Genomic DNA, 27,340 nt, shown 5'->3' on the forward strand with positions numbered 1-27,340 from the left:
AAAAAGGTAAGGTGGGTGCTGAGAGCAATTCGCATTTTGCCTAAAAGGGGCTGTTTCTATACACTTCCCAGACACAGCCAGATTGGCAGATAGTCATACTTCCTATAGAAACATTTTAATCAAGGATCCCCTTCTCCCCGGAAAAAGGCACTCACCACCAACACACACGATATTCTAAGTTTAACGAACCCTCAGAAGCCCATCCCTGGGCTCTGAGCTAGGGGTATCCCAGGTTAGACAGGCCCTCAATTCAGTAGTGGGCCTAACTGCTTCAAAGGTAGCAATATTCCCAGCTCCAGGACACAGAAATACCACGCCTCTAAATGTTTTGCATCCTGGTCCGTTTAAGATTTTTCAGGGGTCTTGGGTAAACTGGTCTCACCCAGGATTCCGCCCCGTCTGGCCTCTACCATTTTTAAACACAGACCCGTGTGTGGGAGAGGCCATTATTTTTACGGGATCACTGTGCTCCTTGAGCTGCTAGGGACAGGCAGAGTTGCTTTACCGCAGCGCCGGCTCCATCCTTGGCCCGGGCTCCGCCCTCAGGCCGCCGCCTCCTCCGAGCCCCCGCCCCTCCTTCCTTGCCAACCCCTGACCGGCTCCACCCCTTTGCTCTGAGCGCAGCCAGGCCGCTAGCCGAGACTGGATTCTACCAGCCCATCTCGTGGCTCCGCCCCCTCCCGAGGGGCCCAATGAGCGTGCCCGTCAGCCCCGCAGCACCCACCCTCAACAGGAACCTCCGCCCCACATGCTGATTTAGCCAGTGAGCCTCCCAGAGCGTCCAGGGCCACGCCCACCAGCGTGCCACGCCTCCGGTGCCCGGCCCTGTGCCGCCCTCCACCCCCGGGGCGTTGCCGTGGCCGCGCCTCCGCCGCCCGAGCGGAGCCAGATGCCGCCCCCTCCGCCGGTCCCTCCCCCGGCGGCCTGGCGCCTCCCTCCCTCCCCGCCGCGGTGACTCACGGAGCGGGAGGCGGAGGCTGAGGCGGCCGCTCCCGCTGCTGCTGCTGCCGCCGCCGCGGCTGCTTGGGCTGAGCGCGCCCCGGAACAGGCCGCCGCGCGCCGCTCTCGGACCCGCAGCCCCCGCCCGCCCGGCCGGGTCGGGCGGCCCAGGTAAGCTCCGAGGCCGGCCCGCACCCGCAGCACTAGGGCCCGCGCCGCGCCGGGGCTCGGGGGAGCCTCCGGCCCTTTGTCTCCCGGGGAGGGGCCGTAGAGGGCGCCCCCGACCCCGTTCGGACCCACCGGCCGGGTCCCCGGCGCGGCGCCCTGGTCCGGGCCGGGCCTCCTGCCCCGCCTGGCCGCCGCCACCTCCTGCCGCTCGCCGCCCCCGACCCCGCGGCAGACCACCATCCAGCCGTCCTCACCCCCGCCCGGGGGTCGCCTCCACAGGTGTCCGAACCATCCACTCTGTTGCTCACCCCACCGTGTCGGCGTGGTTGTCATCGTCTATCATTCCACGTCCCGTGTCCGCGTGTCTTTTCCCTCACCTCGCCCCGCTCTCAGCATCCTGATCCTCTGTATAGAGCCCCCCTACCCATATTTCCCAAACTAAATTCTACCAAGGTCTGGCCACTGGGCCACCTTTCCTCTCTAGTTTAGTTGAACTGTCGTCTCCCCATCCCACCTCTCCCGGTTCCTGGAAGGTGCACATTGTAGGCATATGTCTCACCTGTATGGCGGGCGGGTGTGTATGAGCCTGAAAAATTAATCACTCAGAGCCCCAAACTGCACTTCTTGCCTCCTTTTCATCACCCCCACCCCAACCACCTTCCTTTTTATTGAACCTGGTAACCAAGACACATAGATTTGGATACCCAACCTCTTTTAGGCCCCACATGCCTTCTGTTGTGTGCTGAACCTGTCTGAGCAGTACCTGCTGTCAGGTTAGCCCTTGGGAAGGCCCAGGAGGCCTGTGTTGGCAGCAAATCAAGTTTTATGAATAATGAGATGTGTGGCTTTCAGCACCTCCTATCTGAGGATCTAAGTATGCTATAGCTGTTAATTATTTTGTCTCCTGTCACTAACAGAACTTAAGGAAGTGTGCCTGACCAACTGCTGGGTAAATTGAGGCACAGGGTGTGTAGGTAAGGGGCCTGGAAGCAAGTCAGAGTTTGCCCTGAGGTTCTGCTCCCAGGTGACTTGGCTCTTAGCTCCCTTCTACAACTGCTGGGCTCTAGTTCCTGGCTTTGGACTCTAAGTGATACTGATCTCTTGGGCCATTAAAGTGTCCAGAGAGACCAAGTTTCCTCTGATTTAAAGCAGGACTTTGAGTCATAAATAAAGGTGGCGGCTGTTAAATGCCAGTGTGTCATTCATGGTTTCCTGGTGGAGTGAGTGGTCCTTGTAAAATACAAGTCGTTTCTTTGGAATGGAGATTCCTCTATTCAGTAGTGGGTGCTTACTGTGTGGCAGGCAGCATTCCAAGCACTGGGGCTGCCGTGGTGAAGATAGACTCAGCCCCTGCCCTCCTGCAGCTGACATTCTAAAGAGGAGGGAATAAACAAATAAGTGGAAAAAATAATTTTAGTAGTGGTAAGTGCTATGAAGGTGGGAAGAACCAGTTTGGATTTTGTTCTAAGTGCATTTAGAAACCATTGGAGAATTTTAAGGAGAAAGGTAATAAGATCTGATTTAAGCTTTCAAAGATCATTCTGGCTGCTGTATCAAGGATGGATTGTAAGGAGCAGAGGCAGAAGCAAGGATACTGGTTGGGAGACATACTGTTGCAGCTGCCAGACAAGAGATGATGGTGGCTTGGTCCAGCGTAGTAGTACCAGAAGTGAAGAGGTGAAGCCAGTCTGCTTCCCCTGGGAGAGGCTGAGAGCTGTAACACAAAACTTCAGGTAACGCTGACTGAGGTATATATGTCTAGCAGAGAATTTCTAGACTTGACCATGCTCAGGTTTAGCTCAGCAAACCTTACTCGGTGCCTGTTGTGAGCCAGGTACTGTGCCAGACTCTGGGAACACTGACATAAATAGGGTGACTAGGGAGCAGTCTCCACGTTGTAACAGGGTGCGCGTAGAAAGAAAGGTGAGCACCTCCTTGAGGGGGGGGGGTTTGTGGGCTTAAAAACCAGTTAGAGGTGAAGGAGGGCAGAACACACTGGGTGTCATTTCCACATCCAGCTTCATTATTTAAATGAGAGCATATTGTCCTGCCTCTGCTGTAAGATGTTGCCCAAAGAAATTGGGACTGTTCTCATGGTAGATGGGAGAATAGCTCAGTGGCTGTGAACTTGAACCATTAACTAGAATAAAACTTGATCTTCATACCATTCCAAATCTGTGCCGTCAGAACATGTCAGAGCTTGAGGGTCATGGGGGTTACGTAGGCCAGCCCCCTCCTACGGTTGGGCACCTGTGGCCCAAAGAGACGGAGTAGCTCTTTTGAAATCCCATAGCAGTTTGTATATTTTCTTGTGGCACCTGTCACTTTCAGCCTGTTTCAGCTTCATGTGCACGTGCATGACCCTAAGCTTCCTGACGCCAGGGTCTCTCCTGGATTCACCTTTCCATCCCTTGCAGCGTCTAGATCCTGCACAAAAAGGAAACTCATCAAGTATCGGTTGACTTGCCTGGGTGTCTCACGGCACCTAAAACTAGAGCCCAGGATTCCTGACCCTGGCCATGCCTTTTCAGCAGGTTCCTCCTCATCCGAAGTGCAGTACGAGGGTCACCCCGCAGTCTCTGTGTCACCCAGCTCACACAACAGGGCAGCCCTTCCTTGATGGATCTGCTCTCTCTCCAGCCCTGCGTACAAGGAACAGCTGCTGAGGGTGCTGACCAAGTGGTTATTCGACACTCAGCAAATATGAGGTGTAGCGCTTAATCAGAGCACGGACTTCACACCAAGACTATCTGGGTTTGGATCCTGGTTCTGCCGTTTTGGGCTTCATGACCTTCAGCAAGTAGCTTCACCTCTCTGTGACTCAGTTTCCCCATCTATAAAATATTAATACTTCTTTATGGAGTGGTTGGGATTAAACTAAGTAATACCTTAAATGCTTAGAACAGTACTGAGCACCTTAGTATGGTCTAGGTTAAAGTAGTAGCTCTTATTTCACCATCATTTATTTATTTGCTTCTTATCTCCCATGAGAATTTAAGCTCTTTTAGGGCAGAGATTTTATCTTTTTTTTTTTTTTTTGGTCAACAGTTAAACTTTGTAGGCTCTCCATAAATGTTTGTTAAATTGCATGGCTCATTAAGCACCTACTGTGTGCTAGGCACTGTTGTAGATGCTGGGGATACAGCCAAGAACAAGCTCATCTGGATGCATTATCTAACGGAGGTTATTTTCCAGTAGGAGAGACAGACAGTAAACAAGCAGACAAGTGAACAAAATGACAGCGGGCGGTGAAAAGAGAAGCAGGGAGAATGAAACAGAGCAGGGAGATGGAGAGGGTTGGGGTCATAACTTTAGCCAGTTCTGAGGAGGTAGCATTGAATGGAGACCCGGACGACAGGCCGAGAGGTCAGCAGGAGCAGGAAGGCCCCTGGGGCTGGCATGTGGCGAGTGAGGAGCTGGCAGGAGTTGGGTCCATGGCCATGGTGAGGGGTTTAGATTTTCCCCTTCAGTTCTGAGCAGCGGGAAGTCACCATGTGGGAACTTTTTCTGGGGGTCCATCCTAGGAGGAAGAGCAGTGAGTGGGCTCTCCTTGTCCTGGGAAGGCTTTTGGAGGCCAGCAGTGTTGAGTTTATTACCACAGGTTTCTCATTGCTCTGGCCTAGGTGCCCAGAAGATGTGGGAGCCATCTTCTAGGTTAACGAAGATCCAGGTGTGTGTCTTTGGGTCCTGCAGATTCCATCAAGCTGTCTTTCCCCCCTGAGTGTGTAGGTACTTGCTAAATGTTTCTTGAATTGAATGAATGAGTATCACCAGCTCTTAGCAGCCTGTCTTATGCAGTGGCATGTCCTGAGGTTTCGGCTTCTCTCTGCATAATGTAAAGCTTTCAATCATGGTTGTGACTCTGGCATGACCTTGGAGTTTTGCTGCTGTTTTTAAATGCATCAAGGACACCCACACACATGCATGTCACTGTGTCTTTTCTGGAGGTGCACCAAGATCGGCTGGGCAGCTTTCCCTCCACCCCACCCCATCCCCACTTCTCTTCCAGTCTCCTGCTGAGTGTCACCAGGCCACGCTGTCGCCTCGGAACATCTCCTATTTTCCTGTTTGATTATTTGATCTATACTCCTGTATGTCACTTGACCTAGGTACAGTGGTACCTAGAAAGCATTGGCTGTCTTTAGTCTGGGCTGAGCGAAGTTGGGAAGTTCAGCAGAGCACTGAGGGAAACTGCATTTCAAGTTTAGGAGTTCAGCTCACCAGGAATCCGGAGTCGGCCTCCTGAGACTGGGTGCAGTTGGCTAGCTTCTCAGATCCTCACTCAGGCATCCCCTTGTCTGTCAGTGTTCGTGATGCCACTTGCTCTGCTGACCTGGAGACTGGGCATCAAATAGGACTTCCGTGCTACAAGTAACCCTCAGGGTCCTGCTGTACTTCATTGGCAGAATCTGAAATGCTTGTTAGTCATATGTCACCTGTAGCCTTGTAAAAACTAAACCTGGAGTGGGTACAACCTTTTTCTCATGTAACTTTTTTTTTTTTATTATGAGAGTAATAGGTACTCATTTAGAAAATGAGAAAATGAATGATAATGGCATTTTACATATATTGTCTTGTTTAATCTTCACTGTAGTTTCTGAGATAAGTACCATTATTATCATTTTACATATCCAGAAGCTGAGCCCTGGAAAGGTTAAGTAACTTGTTTGAGGTCAAGCTAGTTAGGAACGGAGCCAAGAATCAAACCCAGGCTCCCACATGCGAGCTCTAAGCACCCAGTGTTGCTTTTCAGCAGGAACAATAGAGAAGAAAAAAACATACCCCTTAAGCCCAGCGTGGGTGACGTTGTGAGGGTGGCCAGTTAGCTCACTGGCTGCTGTGAAGAGTTTGAATCCTACGCCCTTTCCCTGTCTCATCTGACCTTGGGCAAGCCAGTCGGCCTTCCTTGGCCTTCCTTTCCCCAACTGTAAATGGGGATAATGATACTTGTGCCTTCATAGCTCCCAGGGGCATTATGATGTCTGAGCCAAAGTGCTTTTGAACTTCTTTTATGAAAGGGCACTGAGCCCCAGCTGCTGTTGTACTCAGTTATTAAAGCCCTATTATGCCCTGATCCTCCACCAAGCCTTGTTAGAAGGGGAAGACAGTAGTCCCCGGAGGGAAAGGTGTCCTTCCATAGTGGCCAGAGCTGGACCAAGACATTGTTTTCTTCCTTCAGAGTTTCTTAAGGATTGAGGGTCACGAATGCTTTCTCTGTTTTTTGTATTCATGCTGTACCAGACTCGTGTAAGCAGGCGTGTAAGCTGTGCACCACAGCAGGACTGAGGACCGCCGATGGCAGGGCAGAGAAGGGGCTTGCGGGGCTTGGCTTCTCACCTGTCTGTAATGTCTCTGTACTATATAAGCCAAGGACATGGAGATGCCAAGAAGTGATGGCTGTCTCCCGTTCATCCTTCCTTTCCTCCTTCCTTCTAAGGACTCATTGATTCAATTGACAAGTATTTGCTGAGCTTTTATTATGATTTAGGCCCCATAGTAGGCACTGGGAATACTGTGGTCAGCAGGGTAAAAATAATTCTTCCCTATCCAAAACTTACAGTCTAGGGCCAAGAGGCTTATTATCTAGTTGGAGTCATGTGAATAAAGAAAGAACATGTTGGTGAGTGTTTTGAACTCTCAGGGGGAGAGTCAGGATATAATTTCCAGTTGTACACATGGGCCCCACAGGTGCCTGCCCTGGGTGGACATTAAGGTGGAGGGCTGTGCTTGGCTTCCCAGAAGAGCCAGGGAAGACTTGGTAGATTAGAGCCTCGTGTGTCACACTTAACAAAAGCTGCACTTGGTGTGGGCCTCTGTGGAAGCGGTTAGCACCTTGGCAGTCATGGTTAGTGAGAACTACGTTTCCATTTAAAGCCTTAACCCTTTGTTACTGAAGTTCAAGTCAGGGAGAAATGATCATGGCACCGAGCTCGTTCCAAAGTTTTTTGACGTTATGCCACCAATCCAGTGCCTTTCTTTTGAAATGACCATCAGACCTAGTCTCTCCAGAATTGTCTTCGTGCCTGACAGGTCTCCGTCTGCCAACATTGGAAAGCAGGCATATGGCGGCAGGCGGGCTGCGGGGCTGCGGGCATCAGTGCTCTCCGGCACGATGCCAGGGACGCCTGTGTCTGAGAGCCCCGTTTGGGGTCAGTACATGCAGAGCCGGGCGGGGGGAGGGATCTTTCTTCCCCAAGTCTAATGTCCACCCAGGGCAGGTACCAGTGGGGCCGATGTGTCCATCTGGAAAGCCCCAGCCCCGAGCCTCGGGATCCCTTCAAAGAGTGCGGTCAGGGAGGCCCAGCGGTTCCTGCAAAAGCACACAGTGTTCTTCCGCTCTCTTTCCAGCTGGGGCTGGGGTGGAGGGCCAGAGGGCTGGCAGAGGCTCCTGCCCTCATTCAGAGTGAGCGGAGGGTGCCAGGACGGTGGTTCAGTCCCGGGCGATGTTACTTTCACCCAGCCCCTGTCACTGCCTTCCTGGTGCTGGTCAGCTGCCCCTTCCGAGAGGAGGGCCTCAGAGTCATCCAGCATCTGATCAGAAGGAAATGGCTGGCCTCGCGAGGAGACCGGGTCACTCAGTGCCCCTGGACTTCTTCAGGTGTGGTTGGGGCCCACAGGGAGAAGGTGACCCACTTCCATATCCCCTCCCACGTGGACAGCTGGGTGGGAGGCTTTTGGAGACGAGTTCCAATTAAGGTTTTTTCAGGCCTGAGTATCTCCTGAGTCTCCAACCCACATGTTTCCTGCTGCTGGAATCCTGTGGTCCGTGTCCCTGAACTAAGTAACAACCCCAAACAGATGAAGTTACCGCCTGGTCCTTCTGCAGTCCTGGTTTCTGAGGCGGGCTTTCTTCAGGGGTCAGGGTCCGTTTTGAATTCAAACACCTTTCACAGAGTGGGCCCCACCCTTGTTCTTCCTGCTAAATTACCTGGCAAACCAGGAGCCCAGTTTCCAAGGAGGTGGGTTAGTGTTGACCTCCCTACCCCAACCAAGGCCTCACAGCCTCCTGCCCCAGGCAGCCCTGGCTTCTGGCAGGTCCGTCCTGACCCTTGCCCTCGAAGAATGTTCTGCTGCAGAAATATGAACTAAAATGTGTTTCGGACCCTCTAGGTTTCTTCCATTCTCTCCAAGTAGAGGGCCTTTGAATGATTTTCCATTTATAGTTTTGCTTTTCATGTGGGTGCGGGGGTGAGGGGTAGAGGAAGATGATCTAAATTTGTGAGGCTGTGAGTACTGCCCACATGATCTGGAGATTTTTAAATGGTGACTTGTGATAGTTCTGAGCCCCTGAATGATCCAGTCTTACTTACAAAGGGGAGAGCAGAAGGTGGTAGAGAAACCGCCAAGGTCAGGTCCCCAGACCCGTGTGAGTGCTGTACCTGACCGTGAGCTCCACGGCTGATCGCTGGAGTTGCAGGAGGCTGGGGGGTACTGGTGATTTTTAGGAGAACAAAGTGGCTGTGGGGGCGTCTCTCCAGGGCCCTAGCTCTACTTTCCTGCACAGACAGCCTTCCGGAGCTTGTGGTGGGGTGTGGTGGAGTGGAGTCAGCCAGCGCAGGTGCAGGCCTCCATCCCTCCCGGGGAAGCTGCTGCCGCCACCTGAGAGGCAGCAGGTGCCCATCACTTTCCGTCTGCTCTGGGTGCGGCTGTCCACCCTCACTTCCTGCCTCCCAGCCCCATGAGCGATGATGGCAGAGTTGAATGCTCAACATCAGCCACGGCGCTGGACTGGCTGGACCTCCTGGAGGAGGATCTTTCTTTTGTTTTCATCTTCTGACGCCATTGCACTTCCTTTAAGAAAAAAAATACCATTTGGTTATTTTGCAGTAGGTAGTATATACACAGTACACAACTCAAAAGGCTAATTGGAAACGAAGTCTCCCTGCCTCTCTGAAAGAGACACCCCGAAAAAGACGTCTGTTAGTGGATGTCCTGTGCATCTTAACCAGAGACCTCCTGCACACGTACGAGTACATGGCGCACATGCTGACCACACACACGCCTGACACGCACTATTTTTTTTCACACTGTAACACACAGTGTTCCCGACCTTACTTTTTTCATTTCACAGTAAATACTGGAACTCATTCCATTCCACCACCACCACCACCACCACCACCGCCACTACCATCATCATTGTCATCATTTGGCTATTAGCTCTTGAGCACTCTCTGTGTCCTGGGTATTGTTAAAGTGCTTTACTTATATTAGTGTATTTATTCCTCACAACTAAGTACTGAGCAGTGATAATTGTGTACAGTTTGCAGATGAGTAAACTGAGGCAGAGAGGTTAAGTTGCTAAGCTCCTTGAGAACCACCTCGCTCATTTTGTTGGTTCCATGGCATTCTTTTGATTGGTTATACTTTAATTATTTTTTAATCAATCCCCTGTTGCTGAGCATATGACTTTTCTTTTATTACTATTAACAAGAAATATATTCTTCTGCATATATCTTTGTGCATTTGTATAAGTGTATCTATAGGATAAGTTCCTATAGTCTGGATTACTAGAGCAAAGGCATCTGCTTAAATTTTTAGTATTGCCAAATTGCCCTCCATGGAGATGGTAACATTTTATACACCCACTAAAATTGCACAAGAGTACCTGTTCCCTTCATACCTTGGCAGAAGTTGTCAAACTTTTTGATTTGTTGCTAATCTGATAGGTGAGATTTGGTATATCATTATAAATTTAATTTGCATTTCCTTATGAGGAAATAGAGCATCATTTCGTATCTTTAAGAGCAATCTGTGATACTGTTTGCCCATTTCTTTCTTGGGTTGCCAGTCTTTTTCTTATTGATCTACAGGTGTCCTTTATATATTAAGGAAGTTTGTCCTATGACTGATATATGTTACACATATTTCTACAGTTTGTGATTTTTTTTTATTATATTGTTTTTTCCATGCAGAGAGTTTTGGTTTTTCTATAATCAGATTTCTAAATCTTTTATTTTATAACTTCTAGGCTTCATTTCATATTATTTCCTCTTCCCACTGTTTTCTTTTCATATACTTAATTCTCTGCTTTACACATTTAAAATTTTGGTCCATAACTGAGTGATACACAAATCCGGCATACCAGAAGTGGGACAACCTGGTATTGTGTGCCTCCGGTGGGACTTTGACAATGCCAGCTATGATGGTTTCTTGCCAAAATGTTTACCCTTTCCAATTCTAAGGAAAACTGGACAAGTAGACGGTGGTCCTGGACTCTAAAAAAATGTTAATGTCATGATAGAGAAAGAAAAGCTGGTGAACCATTCTAGGCTAAGGGAAAGGAAAAAGTGTGGGAACCAGATGGGGTTGAGATCTTTGATTAGATCCTGGATTAAAAACCGGTAAAGGCTGAAGCGAGGGACGCGGCTGGGGAAATCTGGATACAGGCTGTATATGAGAACACTACTGGGTCAGTAGTAAATTCCTTGGGGGTGAGAATAGTATTGTGGTCATGTCAGAACATGGCTTTAGGAGATGGGAGATAAACTGAGAGACGTTTAGCAAAGTATCGGGTGTTTGCAACTTGCGTTCAGATGGCTCAGGGAAAGAAGCAGCATCCGCACCTCCATCTCCCTACAGCCTGGGGATGCAGGGGACAAATGTGGCAAAATGTTATCCATTGGTGACTCTAGGGGAAGGGTATTGGGGTGTTCCTTGCACTCTTCTTTCAGTTTTTCTGTGGCTCTAAAAATTGTCAGAATGAAAAGGTGAGGAGGAAAAAGCAACAATAAGTTTGTTCCATCTGGAATTTATTTGGGTTGCAGCCCCCTTGGCTTTGCCTGGCCCTCCTGGGTTATTGTCCTGGATTTCTGGTTTCTTTTCCCTTTACAGTACGCAGTCATCTGTTTTTCTTTGAATTCTTTTTTGGGTGAGTTATTCTTTTTTGGACTTGGAAGTTTTTTGACTGAGTATCTTTCTGGCAGACTTACATGACTTTTCTAGAAGCAGGTAAGAACTAGTGTGCATTGTATTTTTTGTTTTAACATTGCATCATGTGCTCCACGTAAATTTGCAAGGCATTTTAAATCCTCAGGAATACCACCAAGCTAATGTATAGTATAGCCTCTCTCTCAGTGAACCTGGATATAAGCTTTTTCCTCTCAGCTGAGAGTTTTTGCAGGAGGTGGGGTTCTGATTGTATTTTGTGGATATGGGCTTGTAAAAAGAATGTTGGATTTCATTTTATGAAATATGACAGCCTTGGGTGAGTAGCTGGCCTGTGAAACTGGGAGTCATTTTGCCAGGGGAGTGCTTGCAGGCCAGTTTTGCTGGAAGCTTCTGCTCCCTCTCTGTGACTTGGTGACTAATGGTTTCATAGCTTTGGGAATGGAAGATGTCATTACAAATGGATGATGAAGACTTGGCTCCTGAACTGGGTTATCTGGGCGTGCCCAGTGAGTGGGAGCAGAATATACCATCCCCAAATATACCACTTTGGCATCTTGATTATTTTGAATTAAAGTTACTTGAAAATAACAAGTTACTTCTGGATAGCACAGGGAGCTGTATTCAATATCTTGTAGTAACCTATAATGAAAGAGAAAATGAAAATGAATGTATGTTTGTATATGTATGACTGAAACATTATGCTGTACACCAGAAATTGACACAACATTGAAACGGACTAGATTTCAAGAAATAAAAATCAAACAAACAAAAATAAAGTTACTTGATAAACAACCAGTGCAAGAAGGACACTCTGACCGTCCTTTGTCTCCCTGAAAGCAGGAAATAAATCTCCCATGTGCAAGGTTCCCTCCCTGTACCCGGGGCAGAAGGCATCCTTATCACCGGAGACAGGGAATTCAAGGCTGAGAAGGCTGTGTAAACGAACTTCTTACTCCCTCAGTGACTTACTACCCCTAGCCCAGACTTCTTTGGTCAGTTCTTCACAAATGTAATATTTCTTTGCCTAGAAGGTGTAAAAGCTGCCTTCTTTGGTCACTTCTTTGAGCCTCATATCTTTGGGGCTCCCATATGTACAAAATCAAACTAATTTTTCTCCTGTTAATGTCTTACATCAGTTTAATTATTAGATCAGCTAAAGACCCTGGAAGGAGAGAGGGGGAAAGTTTTCCTTCCCTGCACTGGTCTGGGTGTACGTGCCTACCCTCAGTGGGGATGGGGTAGTTTTTCCCTGAGAACCTTCACACAAGCCCCTGAGGCCTCCTGTCAACTTCTGTCTGCTCTTCTGAGCTTCTCCACTGTTGCCCTGGCCCTGAGCAGGTGACCCTGGATGGATTCCTGTCGCATAAGGTGCTGTGTTTTCCCGGCTCCTCAGAGCCTGTGTGTTTCCCTGATCATCTCTCCCCTCCCCTCCAGCCTTCGGTGTCCTTGCAGTCAGACTGGACCCATCAGAAGTTCTCATCTTCAAGCTACTTCCCTAGCGAGTTAATGGAATAAACGCATGTAGATTCTGGAGTTGCCTTTGTGTGAGATATTTTTTTATTTTTATTATCAGCTTGTTAAACATTTAGGGAGGAAGGAAACTTAAGTCTTCAGCAGCCTCTTAGGGGGAGGTTTCCTCCTTTTTTGTCCTGAGGTGGCTGGAGGGAAAGGAGAGGGAAGGTCACGGCCCTGTGTAACAGAGCAGAAGCAGTTATCCAAACAAACAAACAGTGTGGCTTTACGTGGTTCGAGGGTGTGATGAATCCTTGCAGTTTAGTGTGATGGTCTGGATATGTTTTTGAGGTAAACAGACGTAGCTATATTGTTATGCAAATTAGCACACACCTCTATGCTGAAAGCCTACAGCAAAGAGGGGGCAGCAACCCTAAAACTCATCTTCTTCAGCGTTTATAGGGAGAAGGTTCCCCCAGGAGGCCAGGCCTGGGGCCTGTCAGCTGGATCCTGAGGGGGGCCATCTCCAGAGCTGGGCAGGGAGGAGGGGGCTGGCTCCGGAGGCCGGGAGGCGCGACTGGGGCACTGAGCCCTCGCCCTGCAGCGACCCAATTGGTTTAATGACCTAATTCTCACCACAGGAAGCTGGGGGCCTTCCTGGTCCCGTTCTGAGGGGATGCCGGAGAGCTTGGTTCGGGAAGCTTATTTAATTGAACCAATTACAGGAGACTTCAGTGGGATGGAGGGAGAGTGGGGGCAAAGGCATAGGAGCCGGAGAGGGTGGTGATTCTGGAGCAGGCCAGCCTGCCATTAGGCGTGGGAAGGGCTGGGCTGGCCTTGCCTGGGCCTGCCTCTGAGAACAAGGCTCCAGCATGAGGGTGGTGTGGACGTGTCCAAATGGCTCTGAGCGAAGGGACCTTACGCAGGAGCTGAGAAATAAATAGCACTGTGTCTGTTTTTCCCCATCCTTTAGAATTTCCCAACTGAATGGACATTTTAAATGAGGACCCTGCAAGAGCTGACATAGCTGTGGGCAGTGGGATGGATGGAGCCTCCATGGGTTAAAATTTCCATTCTGGCCTCTTTCTCTGGAGGTGACCCAGGGTCTGTGAAACCTGGCCAGACTCCTTCCGTGGGATGATTAGGCTTGGAACTGGTCCTTCCAGCCCAAAGTTGACTTCAGCTGATCCCTAAGAAGACTGACCAGCAATGCAAATGGAGTTGTCCTGAAGTGGGGGTGGGGGTTGTCAGCATGTTGGGGACATCTCAGATTTTGCCACTTGCATCCACTCATAAACAGACATGAGCTCTGGAGTCCGCGTTACCTGGTCCTTGGAACCTGCAAGAGGCCAAAGGTCAGACTGGATCGGAGGAAGACCCGGAGCCGGATTTTGTAGGCTTGCTGGTTCCTGCCCTCAGGGCTCAGGCTCTGGCTTGGCCAGGTTCCAGGGCTCCAGCTGCTCCCTGGGAAGGAAAAAAAAATCTCTTTTTAAATTAGGTCAGAAGATGCCTTTCTTTCCTTCTGTCCTTGTCCCCCTACTGTGCGGAGATGAAGCCACCACCTGCACGTCCCTTGGTCAGAGCTGCAGAGCCTTTGCCGGGGACCAGGAGACTCCTGGTGCAGCCACGGAAACTTCTCTGCCCCTGCTCCGCGTTCCCTTCCTGTTTGCATTGTTCTAGCTGACCCACAGGGGCTGTCAGAGCAGGCCTGCCAGGTGCTCTTGCTAAGCTGTGAAAAGGTAGGTTTACCTAATTCAGGACTTAAAGAGACAGTGAGGTCTTTTTCTACCAACCAACCCAAAATCACAGGATAAAAAAAAATTTATTTTGTAGGGGGAGGAGGTAATTAGATTTATTTATTTGTATTTAGAGGAGGTCCTGGGGATTGAACCCAGGACCCTTGCGCATGCTAGGCATGTGCTCTACCACTGAGCTATACCCTCCCCACTAAAAAAAATTTTTTTAAACTGAAAGTTTTGAACAGATCCCTTTTTACCAGTCCAGTTACATCAACATACTGTAATCTACATGTGCAGGCTCCTTCAGTTCCTTGACGTCTTAGAGTCTCTGAGGTGAGGATGTTCTGAGGTTGGAGGTGTCTTTCATGGTCCCCAGGTGAATCCGAAATCCGTTCATTCACTTAACCACGTGTGGAGCTCCAGTGTGACTGGCAGCAGTGTTCCATCTACTGGGCTCCTCAGCACAGAGCCCACGGTCTGCGAACTTTTCAAGGGTCCACAAAAATGTTGGAGACCTGAAAAAACAGTTCCAGGTCCCTCTGCTCTTACGAGTTACATGAGAATTCTATTTAATGAAAGATGTGGGTCCGTTTTGCTAGATTGCTGAGAACACAGCTGCCCAGGGCCTACGAAGGCCTTGTAAACCACCCTGTGGCTGCCCTCAGAGAGCTTCCGGTTTGGAGGTGGAAACAGATACGCAGACCCCCAAGTGCAGTGTCAGGGCAGAACTGCGAGCAGAGGAAATTTGGGTGAGCTTGCAAACACAAGCTTCAGAAAGGTAATGACAGAACAGTGAACAGTGAGCACAGAAGAACGTCCTAGGCTGAGGGACCAGAGATGTGACGGCCCAGAGGTGTGGAAGGAGCCTGGTGCAGTTGGTAACTGAGGTGCCACCCAGCAGGGCTTCTCACCCTCCGTCCTGGGGTGGGAGGTGTCCTGTGCTTCGTAGGATGCTTAGCACTGTCCCCGGCCCTACCCAGTAGCATCCTCCCAATTATGACAATCAAAAGTCTCCAGACACTGCCAGATGCCCCTGGCTGAGAACCACTGCCGAGGAGGGAGCCCCTTCCTGTCCACCGTGCGGGTCCGGGGAGGGCTGGCTCGGGCAGGGTTGTGCCTGTCCTGGAGCCCGCTGGTTTGCGTGGCACGCCGGTGGGAGCCACACGCACGAGCGGCCCGCGGGATCACTCTTAGGGGGAGTCAGGCCACGAAAAGGAGGATGCACCCCCAAACCCTCCTTCCCAGCCTAACCACGGTTTTCTGTGTTGATGCCTTTCCCGCAGCCGTCGTGTGGACAGCTGGGTAGGGCAGCCGCGCTCTGCGTGTTGTTGGGCTGTTTTGAATGATGTCAAGTGGATTTGATTTTAATGCTTCAAGAAGCTTCACCGAGGGGGCTTCATCAGGGCAGCTCACGCCTGGAACAGAATGTGCCATGTCACTGTGAAGGGGCAGGTGGCAGCTCCGAGGGAGGAGGTGTTGGGAGGGGGAGTGTCGAGCGTTCCAGAATCTCTCCTGCGCCAGGGCTGAGGAGGGCCCATCAGTGTCTGGGCTCCCTAGCTGCTCCCCCAGACGAGGGCTGCCCCGGGGCCTTTGGAGACAGCTGCAGCCTCTCCTGCTGCTGCCCCCCATTTCCCTGGGGCTTTTTAATGTTTTCCTGGCTTTAAATTTTGATTTCAAATCTGCAGAAAGTTTGAAATAGTACAGTGAACACGCCTGCGCCCTTTGCCTTGATTCACCGGTGCTAAATAACATTTGCCATATTTGCTCATTGCCCTGTCTCTGTCCAAACGCACACACACACGCATACACTCATATACACATACATACTCACACACACACACACACACACACACAGACCCACTCACATACACATACCTTTTGTCCTGAACCATTTGAGAATAAGTTGCAAGCATTAAGACATTTCACCCTTAAATGCTTCAGCCTGTATCTCTTAAGGACCAGGACATTTTCCAACATAATCACAGTGTAGTCATCACACTCAACACAAAAACACTGATACAGTACTGATATCTATTGGCTACTCCTGTCACATTTTCTCCAGTTGCCCAGCAATGCCCTTTATGACTCCCTCCCTCCCCTCCGCTCTCTGGGTCCCATCAAGAACCAGTCACTGTATTCAGGTCTTATTCTGCCTTATTCCATTTTCTGATTGGCAATAGTTTGGGGCTCTGGCTTGTTTTTTCCCCATAAAGAACATTTTCATTCTAATTTCAGTTAAAATGGCTAGTGTTTCTGTCAACTTCTGGACTAGGAGGGGCGGATAGGATGGAGAGAAAGTATGAATTTTCAAATCCAGGCTCGGTCACGTATTAGCTCCATGGCCTTGGGCCAGTTACTTACCTTCTCTGAGCCTTGGTTGTCCCACCTATAAAATGGGAATAATTCCTACCTTGCAGGCTTGTCGTGAGGACTCAATGTGCTGAACATGTCTGACATCGTGCCTGGCCCTTAGAAATGCCCTAGCAACAGCAGTAATTATCACTTTTGTTCTGCAACTTCGACTGGCCTCACGGAGCAGGAAGGAGCTTTGGAACAGGTTGGAATCTGGGTTGGTGACCGCAGGACAAATTCCTTATCCCAAGCTCATCGCCTAAGAATGGTCTGCGCCGTGCAAACTCCCTGACGCGCCCGGCCGTCGCTACACCTGTTTTGCTCCTGCTGGTGGAGTAAGGTTCGAGAGTGCCGAGCCTGGCTCTGGGCTGAGGAGGCTGCAATGTGGAATTTATTAATTAAGACAGTTGCTCATGAGGCCCTAGTGTCTGGGAGGTTGCAGCTTAATTACTGAGAGTGGAGCTGGTGGAAGTTCTCTGGTGCCCCGGTTGTGATGTCGCTGGGGAGGTGCTGTCCCGCGTGGGACTCGCAGCCAGGGTTGCAGATCAGCCTCAGCCCTGCCTCCCTCTCCCTGGCTCTGAGCACGTTTTTGTCTCTTTACTTGTATACTGGAGGACAGCGTAGCACAGAGGCAAGAGCCCAGACTGTCAGGGGTCGAATCCTGCCCCAGAACGGACTAGGATGGACTGGCTGGGTGAGCAGAATCTCTGTGTTTCTATGTCCTCATTTGTAAAACCTTCAAGGGATGTTTGTCTCGAAGACTGAAAGATTCACATACACAAAGGGTTAAAAGAATAGTGTCTGGGTGTCTGGCCAACAGCAAGGCAGAATGTGTGTCAGCTGTTTCTTTAAGCCGTGTTCTCACCTGGAGGGGATTTTGTCCCCCAGGGAACATGTGGCACTGTCTGGAATGGTCTTGGCTGTCACAGAGAAGGAGGAGGTGCTAGTGCACCTGGCAGGGAGAGCCCAGGGGTGCTGCTAAATATCCTGCAGTGTGCAGGACAGTCTCCACAGCAGAGAATTACCCAGTCCCAAATGTCAACAGTGGGGGGAGGGTAGAGCTCAGTGGTAGAGCGCATGCCGAGCATGCACAAGGTCCTGGGTTCAATCTCCAGTACCTCCTCTAAAAATAAATAAACCTAATTACCTCCTACCCCCACTTAAGAAAAAAAAACCAAAGCAAAATGTCAACAGAGCCAAGAGTGAGACACCAAGGGCAGCATGTAGAACATGGGAGGGGGCCCTGTTTCCCTCTCCAGCCCTCCTCTCATTCCTTCACCTCATCATTCCTTTGACTCAGTTGAGGGCTGATGGGCAAACTAGGATGGAAGAAGGGAAAAGAAATGCTGGAATATTTTAAACCTTTGAATTCTTATTGTTTGTTTAACTTTACCCCCATCCTGTAACAAAAATATCATTTACTTACACTGTCCACGTTGCCTCCTGATCTTATCATAATAAGTAATTGTAACTAATATTTATTGCACGTGGGCCATGTACCAGGCACTCTGCTGGTGCTTTCTTTGTATGTTCTTTCATTTAATTTCACAGCCAGCACTTGTGGTGGGTTCCATTGTCACCCCCATTATGCAGATAAGGAAACTGAGGCCTAGAGATGGGAAGGGCTCTAAGCAAATCCTGGTCTTTCCCCAAAAGTGCTCTGCTAGTGTCTCCCCCATCTTGTTGAAAGGAAACCCCCTTTCAGTATCTCAGCCTGAAAACCTGGGAATTCCCATCACACACCCCTCTCCTCACATCCCACACCAGACCCGCGGGTCCTCCTGACGTCCACTCTGCACCCACTGCAGCCACTGCCACTGCCCCTCCATCTGCCTAGATTCCTGCCACGGCCTCCTTGCTGCTGTCCCCGAGTCAGGGTGGCCCTGCTAAAACCCAGGTCAGATCAGGCCACGCCTCCACTCCAGCCTCACAGGGGCTCCCTACCCCCCCACTGCCACCCGCTTCCCTCCCGCTGCACCCAGGGCCCCTGTCCAGCTCTCCTGGTCCTCCTCTGCACACCCCCTCACCAGACCACTCCACACTCCTGTCCCCTTGCCCCTGTCCCCTTGCTCCTCCCTATAGATTACCTACCCATTGATTACACTTTGTTTATTTCACTTTGTCTGTTCTCCCCTCTCACTGGAATGTACCTAGGGACTTTTGACTGCTTTGCACTGCTGTATCCCAGTACCCAGAGAGTGCTCTTTGTGTTTGCTGATTGAGTGAACAAGCGTGTTTCCCCTAAGGCTTCTCAGCTGGTAAGTGGCATTACCAGGATGTCAGTTCTTCACCCTCAATCCCGTCACTCCTTCCCAAAGTGCCCTGCTCCCCAACCACCCCATCCAGCACAGTGTCTCCCAAAAGTGCCCAGAAGTTTCTCCGGTCTGGTCCGTCACCACATTTAGACTCTGTCTTCAGAACATTTTGCGGATTTTCGTGGTGGTACCGACTTCATCTGAAGGAGGAATCTGCTCTGGTTCCAGCGTGGGCTTCTCTGTGGCCTGTGGAGTCCTGTCCTCGCTGTTCAGCCTGTCCCCAGTGCCTCCACCTCCACTGGCAGCTGTCAACGTCATGCCTCCCCACACCTCTTCCCACAGCCACAGCAGCAGTCCAGACTCTGACACAACTCCCATCCTGCAGTTCCACCTGCCGAAGTGTCCCATGCCCTCCTGTCCTTGCCGTCCCTTCTCCGTCACCCCCAGCCCGAGCCCCGGCTCTCACCTGGCCTGGCAGGGTCTTGCCTTCCAGCTCTGCCCATCTCTCCTCCATGCTGCAGCCACAGTGGTCTCTTGACGCACTCCCCCACCCCCGCTTGACCCTCTCCTCACCCCCTCAGGGCCCCATGCAGTCCAGCACCTCCAGCTCCTTCACCTGCCTCCCCAGCCTCAGCCACACCTTCCTCCAGTTTCCCTGCCCAGGCTCTTCCTGCTTCAGGACCTTTACATGCCTGTGGCCCCCAACCCAGCTCCTCCTCTTCCTCGAGTGTGTCCTCTGAAGTGTGTCTGCCCCCAGGGCAAGGTCAGATCCCCAGCTGCACTCCAAAGGCACCTTGCACTCACCCTTCTGGTCATTTATCACAGTGTCTGAGGCTGCGTTTACCTGAGTATGACTTGGTTAACATCTGTCTCCCCTGCTCACTGGGAACCACCGTCACAAGCAGACTGTGGTGGTTGAGCTCACCTGTGTGTCCTCAGTGCCCAGCACAGGGCCTGGCATTTAATAAACAGATGCTCAGTAATTGTTCAGAGAATGTCTGTTCCCTGTGCCTGCAGTGCCCTTCCATGTCTTCTCTACCAGCAAACTCCTGTTCATCCTTTAAGACCCAGCTCCAGTGTCTTCTCCCAGGAGCTGTATCCCTCCTCTGTGTTGTCACAGAGCTTTGCACATCCCCTTACTCTGCCACTTACTACACTGGGATCTCCTCCTGCCTCTGAGCTGCTGATGGGGAGGTGCTGGGCACCGCGTGTTACGGGCACTGGCACTTCGGAAGTGTTGTGTCTTAACCTGGCATATCTTTTTGGCTTTTTGTTACGTGTTATTTGTGTTGTTTTCCATTTGCCTTGTGCAGTGTGCTTTCTCAGCCATTCGGTTACCTCTTGGAAGACGGGCTCAGTGTCACTGCCCCCCTTCTGTCTCTCCTGCTCCCTGAGCCTGACACAGGGCTGTGGACACCTAGAAAGGTTTTATTTTAGAAATCCATCTGGAGTCCATGTCATACCTACTTAAGGTTACGGGGCTCTTGGCAGTTTGAGAGCACTTGGCATCCTTTCCCTCATTCTGGACCAGCTAGATAATTTGTGAGGCCCAATTTGGGGCCCCTTGTTCAAAAATTATTAAGAATTGCAAGACGGTGACAGCCGAGCATTAAACCAAGAGTAGGACTCTTCTGAGTGCAGGCCCTGTGCTGGCGCCCAGGCCTTGTGCTCGTGAAGCCAGGCCAGATCTCGTGTGTCCACTGAGGGAAGACATGGTAGAGGCCCTGATTTCCTCTTGACCAATGGCAAAACGAAGGGCCCAGAGGCCAGTGACTGACTGACCTCAGGTGGCACAGTTGACCAGTGAGAGAACAGAACCGGAAACAGTCCAGCCCCAGGGGTGTGCTCACTGTCTCCACTGCTCTGGGGCCCCAGCAGCCTTGAGCCTTGGTTTCCTCCTCTGTAAATTGGGAACATTGACCTGATCATAAAGTGGCAAATGGAACAACTGGTGTGAGGCCCTGGGTGGTTCCACGAGGAGCCCACCACATCCCTTTGACGCCGTCTCCTTTAAGTCATCAATCCAAGGTGCCTCTCTGCTTCCTGGACCGTCCGAGCCCTGTAGGCAGTAGGAAGCTAATTGGCTGTTGGGATAGTTGGAGAAATTAAAGCCTGTCAGAAGTGGGAGAAGGTTGTCTCTTTTCATCTCTTTTTGAAGGAATGTGGGGACTTGGGTGGAAAGTTCCCCAGGGATCCTTGGTATTTCAGTGCTTTGATGTCTTGAGAAATAAAAGAGCAATTAATTGCTGTAAATGTCTTTCCCGTAGGGTAGTCTGAGGGTTGGGGGCAGCAGTGGCAGGTCACCACTCTCCCATCCCAGGGCCATCGCTGGCTGAAGGGCCCTGCCGACCGGAGACCCAGAGGCTAGAACGGCACCTCCCTGTAGGGGAGGCTTTTGAAATCTCAATTTCTCAGGAAAACATGTTTTCCTCGGCCCCTTGTGTAAGTGAGTAGCTTTCTTTGCAGAAATTGCTGAAGACAGATGGGTTGCAAAGCTCCTCTCGGTCCCTCAGAACCGGTTTCTTAATTATCCAAAGACATCTGTCCTCACTGGGGGCTGAGAGCCAAAAGTCCACCTTTAAACCAGGTGCTCTGAGGTCCTTGCACCACCGCGGAGGGTTGGCCGAGCTGACAAGGGTGGGCCAGACCCCCCTGCCCCCTGCTCCTCCACCTGCTCCTGCCAGGTTGCAGAACCCAAAGAATGAGGTTGGGGGGCAGGCAAAAGAAGAGAAGAGAATGTTCTCTGATTCCTGGAAGAGGTGTGTTTGAGGCAAGCAGACATGTGGCCAGGCTAGCAGGTTGTCAATCATCTGCAAATGTGCTGTGTGTGTACAAGTCTGTGTTTCCATACACAACTCCCAATGTCACCCAGGCACACGCACACAGTACACGTCTGGGCACAAAGTGGGCAGAGTGCCCAGGTCCCTGTGCCTGGCTCTTCGTAGGTCGGGTTGTTTGGAGGGTGGGGCGCCTTCTCATGCAGATGCAGGACTTGCCCGTCAGCTGCCCCGGAGTGATTCACTCTGGTCTTCGACGTCTCCCAGCACTGCTCTCACTCGGCCTCGGTGACTAACCTGGGGCGGGGGTTGTGGGGAGGCTGTGTGGTGACCTGCTTTGGCCGGAAATGACAGGCGAGCACAGCTGCAGTCAGCACCTTATCCCAGAGGTGTGGGTGCAAGTTCCCAGGCTGGCCAGACACACTGGTATTTCTGGACTGCACGGAGCTCATCACCACGAGGTTCCCGCCAGCTGCCCTGTATCCCTCAGCGTGGGGCGTGTGCTCCTCCCAGCTCCTCCCATGACCTGTGTCTGTTTCCACAGGGCTGCACCTTCCTATTTCTCCCTGGCCACAACCTGCCCATCGCAGTTGAGCCCCAGTTTGCCTGAAGTTAATTTCCAGAAGCAGGTAAGAACCTCAGGGGAAGACATCTGGGTGGGTGGCCATAGAACAGTGTTGGGGTGGGGGCCTTGGGTCCTGCCTCAGGGGCTGACCATGAAGTTAGCACATCTCCTGTCCTTTCTCCCTCATCCTGACAATGCTCATTGCTTCAGCTGTGTGGGTTCTTACGGTGAGCGTGTGGTGCTACTGATGCCTTTTAGGCTGTTAAGGTGTGTGCAGTCTGGATTTTTCATATAAGCTCTATGAATTGCACAATTATATTGTATTTTCGTGCAGCATGATGATTGCACAAATTTAAAGGTACATTTTAAAACATGAGCATTTATAATATATCACAATTTTTAAAAAATGGACAAAACAAAAGGCAAGTGCTGGGACCCATGGGGCAGAGAGGGCTTGTGTATCTAAAGGTCCCCCGCTGTCTGGCCCAGCCCACAGTTGCTCAGCATTTTCCAAGCAGGTGCCTAGACCACCATGAGTAGGAAGGTATATTCCAATTTATATAAATATGGGTGTTAACATTAGCTTCAAGTTTATAAATAAAAATGAGGGCAGGTGGCTGTGTTTGTGTTCGGGGCCCCTCGGGCCTGTCAGTGGGAGGCCAGCTTTCAAAGCTGTTTATCAGAAGGGGTCTGACTGCTGCATGCCCCGATCTCCAGTCCCTCCCGCACCACCTCCTGATTCTCCCAAAGTGAGATCAGCTGCTTCCAAGCTGGAGCTCGTGGGCATAGAGATTAGGTCCCTCTAATCCCTGGGTGGGAGCAGGGTACCTTCTGGATGACCTCGATGCCTCCCAGAGAGCGCAATGTGGCCTCCCAGGCCGAGGGCCACATTTGTCGCTTTGTATGGGTCCTTCCCAGTGGTTGGGAACCCCTTCCTCACTGTCCTTTACCAGCCAACCTTCTTTCAACTGAGATGTGGTCTCAAAGCCAACAGAAGTGTGTATCTGGTGGGGATGGATACATCTGTGTGTCTGCAGTGAATGTATGTACCTCAGTTTCCCTTAATTGCATTTGTCCAAGATCAAGTGTATTTTCTGGAGTCACGCCCACTTTTCACGCAACACGTGCATGTCTGTGACATAATGTATCTATAGCCACATTCCCGTCGCCGTATCTATAGCCACATTCCCGTCGCCATTCATTTGGATAGTTAGTTGATAGTTGCCTGTTTCTATCCTGTTTCTGGTTTTTGGCTCACGTATGCCTTTCCCTGGTTAGCTTCCAGAATGCTGTATCTCCAGAGAGGGAGCAGATCTGTCTCTGACCTGGGCAGGTGACATTGAGGGGTTTTCTTGGGGTTTAGAATGGAAGCGCCACCATCTTAGGTGAATGGGGTGTTGAGGGGGTAGCCTGGAGACCATAACTGAGAAGCATCGTTACCTTTGGCTCCAGAGGCTGAGGACTGAATGCATAATTAGTGTGTCTAAATTCTTTGTAGTTTGGACTCATGCAATTCAAACACATTTTAGTGGAGACCAGTTTTTTTTTTTTCTGGACGATTTTTTTCTTTTTTTTGAGAGCAGTTCTTGATCCCTACAGGGGAGAGTAAAAATTCTCAAGTGAAGTTAATCTGATGTGTGTCAAAATTGCGATGAAAACTTAATAGCATGTTTGCTTGGATAGGCACCAAACGCAAACACACTTTAATCCGCTTGTGGCATACCAGCAACTGGACCGTCTGTGCTGTTTAGGTCAATTATGATTTATTCTCTTCAGTTATTTCCTTCACCTTGGCACCCCTGATGCAGGTTCTGTTTAGGACGGAATTATGTAAACCAGTCACAACGTCCCGGTCCACCCAGATTGGAGTGTGAAGGGCAGGAATGTGGTCCTGGTCCACAATCTGCCCCAGACCCAGCCCTGGGTGTTCCTCCGTCAGGGCGGGACCATCTCAAACTAGAGCTCAGAGAACGCTAGAAGACCAGAATTTTCAGCAGTGGCAGGAGTCTCCCCAAGGCAAGGAGAAACCGTGTAAGAACCCGTCTCTGCCAGGAAAGTGTGAAGTGGAAGTGACCTGGCCCTAAAGACCCCAGGCCCACAGCTGGGTGTGTGGGGCCCCCCAGTGATCACAGCATGAGTGTGGGAGGCAGGTCCCCTGGAATAGTGAGGCTACAGTGGTAGAAACTGGAGCAGCACCTATCTGTATGGGGCACCAAGGGTAAGATTTGGGAAGAGCAAAGTTCCATGAAGTAGAGCCCATGTAAAATGATTCACACGTGTACACACACACACACACACACACACACACACACACACACAGTCTCTCCCCTGTTGGTTCTGAGCCCTCATACCTCTGTTGAAGGACACTTGGCTGATTAGGAAAGGACAGCGAGGAAGGGGCTCCCAACCTCCCTGAGGCCAGGATCCCTGGTCCTGGGATGCACAGCAAAACCAGATGCATATCCTTGCCTGGGTAGAGCTGCCCCTGCATGAGGGAACAAGCTTGCTCTGGGACTGGGATGTGGTTTGTGACAGTAGGGTCACAATAAAGCCTTGAACCAGAGGGGCCTGTTGGGGGCTTGTGTTGGGGGGAACGGTGCTGGAGCTCCAGTTCTTTTGTGTGTGGTGACACCTAGTGGCCAGTCCCTTGTCTTCCACAAGGAGAGAGCAAACTGAGCTTTGACACAGGACAGAATCCAATTTTTACTCCTGGAAGCACTAACTCTCAGTGTGAAGGCTTCATGGAGCATCCTAGATGGACTTTGCAAAACATGACAGCGGAAGGCACACAAATGACTCAGGAATGAGAGTCTTTGAAAAAATAAGTTTGGTTATGGAGACTGGATTCGGGACTTCATTGAGCCTTAAGTGATGTAGCTATTGTAGAGGGGAAACCCGGTTACCACAGCCTGTCTGGACACTCCCTTCAGCCTGCCAGGCACGGTGCTGGGCTGTGGGAGCACTGGGCCTGTGAGGCAGACGCAGCCCTGGCCCTCCAGGCGGGTGCAGAAAACAGTGAGCAGGCGCCCCAGCAGGGGCCTTCAGAAACTGGGACGAGACAGGGCTACATGCCCAAGAGGGCCTGGGTGGGTCCCAGAACCTGCTTTGGTCGTGCAGTTAGGGAAGGCTCCCTGGGAAGGCATCTAAGCAAGATGGAAAGAAGTCAGTTCCAGGCCTGGGGACACCCAGTGCAAAGGCTGCTGGGGAAGGGGCTTCTTGGAATGATCTAGAAACACTGGGGGCCAGTGGGGCAGAGCAGCAAGGGGAGGAGTGAGGAGAGAGAGGCCAGGCCGGCTGTGCGGGGTCCTGGCGAGGACACGAAATGTGTTCTAGGGTAGGTTCAAGTGGAGAGGGATGTCATCTGTTCTGGGTTTATTAAAAGACCATTCTGGCTCCCTGTGTGGGGTGGTGGAGTGGGAGGAAGTGAGAGGGGGTCAGCAGGAGGGGAGGTGATAGCCCAGAACCGAGCTTCCCCACTCAGCTGCGCTGGGAAGTTAGGACGTACAGCTGGCCTCGAGCACCTGGCCCTGGGGGATGGCTCACCCCTCCCTCCCGGTTACCAGTTGTTAATTGGCTCTTTTCTGAGCCCAGAGGAGGTGTCAGGGGAGCAGACAGTAGAGGAGGGAGCCTGGGCTTTGGTGGTGGAGAGGAGGGCCCTGCAAGGGGAAAGCACCTCGTCAGGCACCCGGCCGCTCCATCCGCGTCTTGCCCTATTGTGTGGGCTTTTAGGGCCAGAGCCCCTGTTGCCTTATGGGGACAGCGGTTGACAGGAGCCTCCAGGGAGGCTGCTGCCCAGGGCTCTGGCACATTTCTGAGCCCTCCCTTTGCCTGAGAAAGCCTGCTGGTCCGGGGCTGGCTGGCCCCTGAGGGATGGACGGTGTGAAGAGCGTCCTTGGCCCGCCAGCCCAGTTCCCTTGGTCCTCCGAGTGCAGCTCCTTGGCACCAGGGTTGCTGAGGCTCCACCCCCACCAGCTGCTGCGTTATTTCTGACTCATCCAGGAGTTACAAGTGTGTAACCCTAACCCAAACCCCTCCACGCCTGCTTCCTCCCCACCGGCTCCTCCTGAAGGGAGGAGACCCTGGGACTTCTCTCCTGGGATCTTTCTGCAGGTCGGGTCCCCGCTGCACCTGGACACAGCTGCTGCCTTCAGGAGCCACCCTGTGACAGGTGGGTGGGCTTGTGAGGGCGGCGGCAGTGAACCCTGGTGAGTGTCTGTGTCCACAGCCGCGGGCTCACTGTCCCCATCGAGGGACTCCTTGGAGCCCAGCCCAGGAGCTGGCCTCCTGAACTCTTCAGGGACTTTTGCAGAGGGAGCTGTCTTAGTGTTTGGGGGCTGGGTACTGATCCCACAGTTTGTCCAGCGACAGGCCCCAGCCTGCTGCCTCTAATCATGTCACTTTGCAGCTTGTGGAAGTTGCTTGCTTTGAAAGCTGGGGACACTTTGGGCTTCATGCAGCACATCTCCTGGGCTCGCAGCAGGAGCCTTGCTGAGCGGGTGGATAGAAGGTAGATCTACCCAGAAGTCTGAGTCAGCCCAGGCTCCCGGGGCCCGACAGCCCCATGCACAGAGGGGGCTGGCCACCAGCGCCTGCTCCGGGGTCTAGCTGCTCAGTCTGGCCATATGGGGCCAGGGTGGCGAGGGAGGAGCCACCTGCTCTGGGGTCTCAAAAACAAGACCCTAAAGCATTGTGGGCTGCCTGATGACTCCCACCTAGCTCCCCGATGTCTGTGGGTCTGTCTGGTCCTGACACCCCCGCCACACTTCTCCTCACTCCGCAGGAGTCTCCAGAGCTGGCCAGGGGATGAACCGCGAGGGGGCGCCCGGGAAGAGTCCGGAGGAGATGTACATTCAGCAGAAGGTCCGAGTGCTGCTCATGCTGAGGAAGATGGGCTCCAACGTGAGTGCCTTGCGGGTGCCAAGGAGCAGGCCCCCTAGGCAGGGTGCCTGATACAGGCAGGGCAGAGGGGCTGTAGCCACCTAACGTGGCAGCCGTGGTCTGGGGAGGGGATGCTGGGCCTCTGGTTTGGTTTCGTAGCCAGTTCAGGCCAGTTCTGGAGGCCCTGCTGGGACAGTCTTCCCACCTCCCTGCGCCAAGTATGGCCAGATGGGTTAGAGTTCTACAGGCCTTGACCTTCCTTTCCTTCCCTCTCCCACTGCCTGAGAATCTTCTCTGCCAGGGGCATCCAGGGGGCAGGATGGGCGC

The 27,340-nt window shown here is 51.6% G+C and overlaps 1 protein-coding gene across 2 annotated transcripts in view; it reads left to right on the top strand.

The window, feature by feature from the left end:
- Positions 1-901: 901 nt before the first annotated feature.
- CTNNBIP1 (catenin beta interacting protein 1) overlaps positions 902-27,340 on the top strand; it is a 44,291-nt gene continuing 17,852 nt past the window's right edge. Inside the window, exons 1-4 of one of the 2 annotated variants that reach the window (XM_064494076.1) lie at positions 978-1,110; positions 22,115-22,199; positions 26,246-26,303; positions 26,916-27,034. In XM_064494076.1, coding sequence (XP_064350146.1) covers positions 26,939-27,034 — 96 coding nt within the window. In that variant the 5' untranslated portion in view covers positions 978-1,110; positions 22,115-22,199; positions 26,246-26,303; positions 26,916-26,938. Of the gene's footprint in view, positions 1,111-22,114; positions 22,200-26,245; positions 26,304-26,915; positions 27,035-27,340 lie in introns of both variants that reach the window. The other variant, XM_064494075.1, reaches the window with a different exon arrangement.

This window comes from Camelus dromedarius, chromosome 14 (genome assembly GCF_036321535.1).
Source record: "Camelus dromedarius isolate mCamDro1 chromosome 14, mCamDro1.pat, whole genome shotgun sequence".
Taxonomy (NCBI): domain Eukaryota; kingdom Metazoa; phylum Chordata; class Mammalia; order Artiodactyla; family Camelidae; genus Camelus; species Camelus dromedarius.